General features: G+C 41.0%; 1 protein-coding gene across 1 annotated transcript; it reads left to right on the plus strand.

Moving 5' to 3' along the window:
- Nucleotides 1–535: 535 nt before the first annotated feature.
- Nucleotides 536–2,601, plus strand: LOC126941717 (pregnancy-specific beta-1-glycoprotein 5-like; the record flags this gene model as incomplete). Its single annotated transcript, XM_050768377.1, has 2 exons — nucleotides 536–881; nucleotides 1,281–2,601. Coding segments are annotated over 2 exons (630 nt in total), but the record flags the coding sequence as incomplete, so codon positions are not given.
- Nucleotides 2,602–4,890: the final 2,289 nt, after the last annotated feature.

Below are 4,890 nucleotides of genomic sequence, written 5' to 3' on the forward strand. Positions count from 1 at the left end.
TAGAAAACTGCCCCACCTTGTGCCTCCACTGCCTGATGACTGAACTGACCTCCAGGCTTGACTCTGGTCTCCCCTGTCTTATTTCTGCTGAAACATCCAGTCCCAGGCCAGGCTGCTCAGTATCTTCAGGGTTTCGGGACAATGGGAAGTCCCATTATTACTCATCTCTAGAATGTCCTTGGAAATGGAAGCTGCAGAGAAATCACATCTAGCGGGGCAAAGTAGGATGGAATTTGGAAGAGATCCAGCAGTTACACATTCCAGGTAAGGAACCCAAGGTGAGCCAGCCAGTCAGTTGATTAGAGAGGGACTGGGAGGGGTACCAGGGGCTGTGACTCCCACTCACGTGTCTGTCCATGACCCAACACTGCTGCTCAATTCACACTTGAGAAAGTCTGTGCTTCCCTAAGACAGAGCAGGTGGCCTCACAGTCTTTGAGCCCTTAGGTCATCATGCATCTGTCTCCTGACACACGTGCCAGCTGTTGACTTTCAAGGACTCAGGAGGGCTGAGAGGTGGGAGATGCCAACTCTGATTGAAGGATGTCTGTGGAGGAATCAAAGGTGCCACACAGGACAATCTTCTCTCTGTTATCCACACAGCGGTGCTGCCCAAGCCCTACATCACCAGCAACAACTTCAACCCCATGGAGAATAAGAATGTTGTAGCCTTAACCTGTGAACCTAAGACTCAGAACCATACCTATGTGTGGTGGGTAAATGGTCAGAGCCTCCCGGTCAGTTCCAGGCTAAAGCAACCCGGTGAAAACAGGATCCTCATTCTAGCCAATGTCACAAGAAATGACACGGGACCCTATGAATGTGAAATACGGGACCGATTTGGTAGCATCTTCAGTGACCCTGTCACCCTGAATGTTCTCTGTGAGTACCTTTGGTTCCTCTGTGGTCAGGTCACGAGCTTAAATACAAACGACCAGAGGCCAGGCATCTCAGTCTCTCTCAGGTCCAAGTACAGACACTTTTATTTCTGGACACCTGAGCTGGCCATGACTCCCTGCCCTGGGAAAACCTGGGTAGGCACAGCCTTAACCAAGAATATAAGGGGAGGGGATGCTCCTGTCATGGGAGACTTGGGGTCTACAGCCTGTGATGGGTCTAAGCCTGAGAACCTTAGGCCTCATCTCAGTGAACAGAGAGGGGGTTTGGCTGGGGACTTGAGGGTGTGTCTTGGCTCAGAGTGACACTGTATCCCTTTAAGAGACCAGGAGCATCCCCTTCCCTCGGATGACATCACCAGTGGCTTTATTCTCTTTACTCCAGATGGTCCAGACTTCCCCAGCATTTTCCCTCCGTTCACCTATTACCATTCAGGAGAAAACCTCTACTTGTACTGCTTCGCGGACTCTAACCCACCAGCAGAGTATTCTTGGACGATTGATGGGAAGCTTCAGCAATCAGGACATAAGCTCTCTATCCTCCAAATTACTACAGAGCATAGTGGGCTCTATGGTTGCTCTGCTCGTAACTCAGCCACTGGCAGGGAAATTTCCACATTCAAGAAAATCAAAGTCTCTGGTAAGTGGATCCTGCATCATTGGCAATAGAGTTTTAGGTGGAGTCTATCTGGCTTTCAGAGAAGAGTCAGGAAAACATTTTTATTCCCAGCCTGTGTCCCATGGGCAGAAGCAAATCCTAAATTCCTCCTGAACCCTCCCAATTTGTCTCTACAGACTATCTTCTCCTTGTTTTACTGTTTTCTCATGGTTGACCTTGTGTCCAGCCTGAGAAAGGTTGGGAGGGGGCTTTGTCAGCCCTGAGCCCTACGTGGTGGAAGAGGCTTCACAGAGGGACAAGAAGGAGAGTCCTCAAGATCAAGTTGCTTCTCGCTGTCACCGACACATCCTTTTCTGCCACATCTTTGTTTTCTTTTACCTACTCCCTGAGCTAAAAGGAACATCTGAGGCTTTGAAACAAGCTCACATTTTCCTCCAAATAAGAGGAGGAAGGCCCTTGCATGAGGGAGGAGCAACTCAGACTGCTCCCTGCTTTGCTCCGGGCTCCTCTGGTGACGCCCTGCCTGACTCCACCTGGGGTGGGACCAGCATGATGGAGAAAGAGACCTGGTGGCCTGTCCTGAATTCGGATAAATCGAGCTGCCAGTTGAAGTGAAGCCTAGGCTGCAGGGAAATAAGAAGAGAGGGAGCCTTGGGGCAGACTCTTGAGCTGTGTCCTGGCTCTGAAATCACTGGCTGTATGAGGTTGTGGGCATAGCACGTGGGACACAGCACAGAGGACAGTGAGTGATGCACACTTGGAGAAATAGGGAGATTCACCTCTGGGGCTCTGCATGGCAGGAAAGGGGCAATGCCAAAAAGTGTATATTTATAGAGAGGGTAAGACTACTGAACACTTCATATGTATCTAATATAAGACTTATCATTAACTATTTCTAAGCGTGCAATTTAGTGTTGTGTAACCATCACACTATCCATTTCCAGAACTTTTTCCTTTTACCATATTAAACCTCTGTACCCAATAAACAGTAACTCTCACTCCTTCTCCCCATAACCCTTAGAACCCAGCATTCTACTTTCTGTCTCTATGTAACTGGCTATTCTATCTTTTATAAATGGAATTATATATTTATTATCCTTTTGTGTCTGACTTATTTCAGTTAGCATAATATCTTGAAAGTTCATCCTTTTGCACGATGTATTGGAATTTTATTCCTTTTTATGGTTGAATAATATTTCGATGTATAGACATACCTCATTTGCTTACCCACTTATCTTTCAATGGACTTTTCCGTTGTTTCCATTTTTTGGCTATTGTGGGTAATGCTTCTCTGAACATCAATGTGCAAATATTTGTTCAAATTTCCTTCAATTCTATACGGAGCATGTCCAGAAGTGGAATTGCTGGATCAAATGGTAATTTATTGTTTAATTTTTTGAGAAACAGCCACACCATCTTTTACAGTGGCTATAACATTTCCCATTCCCACCAGCAATGCACTAGAGCTCCAATTTTTCCACCTATTTGAAAACACTTGTTGCTTTGTGTTGCTGTCATTGTTGTTTATCAAAGCCATCCTAAAATATGTGAGGTGGTGTCACATAGTGGTTTTGATTTGCATATCTCTAAGTATTCGTGACGCTGAGGAACTTTGCATGGACTTATTATATATTTGTATATCCTCGTTGGAGAAAACTATTTTAATCCTTTGTTCATTTTTTAATTGGGTTATTGAATGTTTGTTGTTTTTGACTTGTAGTTTTCATGTATTCTGGAAATTAATTTCTTATCACACTTATAATTTGCAAATATTTTTCTCATTTCATGGGTTGTCTTTTTGCTCTCTTGATGTTATTCGGTATATAAAAGGTTTTGATTTTTATGAAATCCAATTTATCCATTTCATTTGTTGCCTATGCTTTTGTTGTTACAACCAAGAAATCATTGTGAAATCCAATATCATGAAGATTTTCTCCTATGTTTTCTTCTAAGAGTTGTAGAGTTTTTGCTCTTACATTTAGATCTTTGATCTATTGTGGGTTAATTTTTGTATATGGTGTTAGGTAAAGGTTCCACTCATTCTTGCCCTTGGATATACAGCTTGCCCAATATCATTTCGTCAGAACACTGTCCTTTCCCCCATTGAATGATCTTGGCACACTCGATGAAAATCATTCGGCCATATATGCAAGTATTTCTTTCTGGGCTCTCTGTTCTATTTCATTAATTTCTATGTCCTCTTCTATGCCAGTACCACACTGTATTCGTTACTGGGGCTTTGTAGTAAATGCTGAAAATCAGGAAGTGTGAGTCCTCCAGCTTCATTCTTCCTCTTCAAAGTTGTTTGTCTATTTAGAGTCATGAGATTGAATATAAATTTTAGGACAGATTTTTCTTTTACTGCAAAAATGACACTGAGATTCTGATAGGTATTGTATTGAATCTGCAGCTCACTTTGGGTAGCATTGTCCTCCTGACAATATTGAGTCTTCTAATTCATGAAAATAAAATGTCTTTCAATTTACTGATGTCATCTTTAATTTCTTTCAGTAATATTTTGTGGATTTCAGGTATAATCATTTCACCTCTTTGGTTAAACTTATTCCTAAATATTTTATTCTTTTTGATATTAATAGAAATTAAATTTTTGTCTTAATTTCCCTTCAGATTGTTCATGGTTAGTGTATTGAAATATGACTTATGTTTGAATGTTGATTTTGTATTGTGCAACATTACTGAATTCATTTATTAATTCTAATAGGTTTGTTCCACCTTTAGGATTTTCTACATACAAGTTCAAGTTATCTGCAAACAGAAATAATTTAACTCCTTTCTTCCAAATTGAATATCTTTTTTTAAATACTTGCCTAATTTTTCTGACTAGACCTTTCAATACTACGTTGAATAGAAATGTCAAAAGCAGCATCCTTGTCTTGTTCCTGCTCATACAGGGAAACCTTTCAGTCTTTCTCCGTTGCATATGATGTTAGCATTGGGTTTTTCACATATTGTCTTTATGTTGTGGTGGTTTCCTTCTATTCTTAGTTAGAATGTTTTTATTATGAAAAAATACTGAATTTCATCAAATGCTTTTATTGATTCAATCTCATTACTGATTATAGTTCTATTCATATTTTTGTGTTTTTCTAGGAATTTGTCTATTTCATCGAGGTTATCCAATTTATTGGCATACAATTACTTATAGTACTTTCATAATCATTATTTTATTAGAATTGGTAGTAGTTGCTTCATTTTCTTTTTTTTTTTTGTTTTTTGTTTTTGTTTTGTATTGTTTTTTGGAACAGAGGCTCTCACTCTGTAGGCCAGTTCAGGCTGAAATACAGTGGTGTGATTATGGCTCACTGCAGCCTCAACCTCCTGGCTCAAGCAATTCTCCTCCTCCTTAAGCCTCCCA

This window comes from Macaca thibetana, chromosome 19 (assembly GCF_024542745.1).
Source record: "Macaca thibetana thibetana isolate TM-01 chromosome 19, ASM2454274v1, whole genome shotgun sequence".
Taxonomy (NCBI): domain Eukaryota; kingdom Metazoa; phylum Chordata; class Mammalia; order Primates; family Cercopithecidae; genus Macaca; species Macaca thibetana.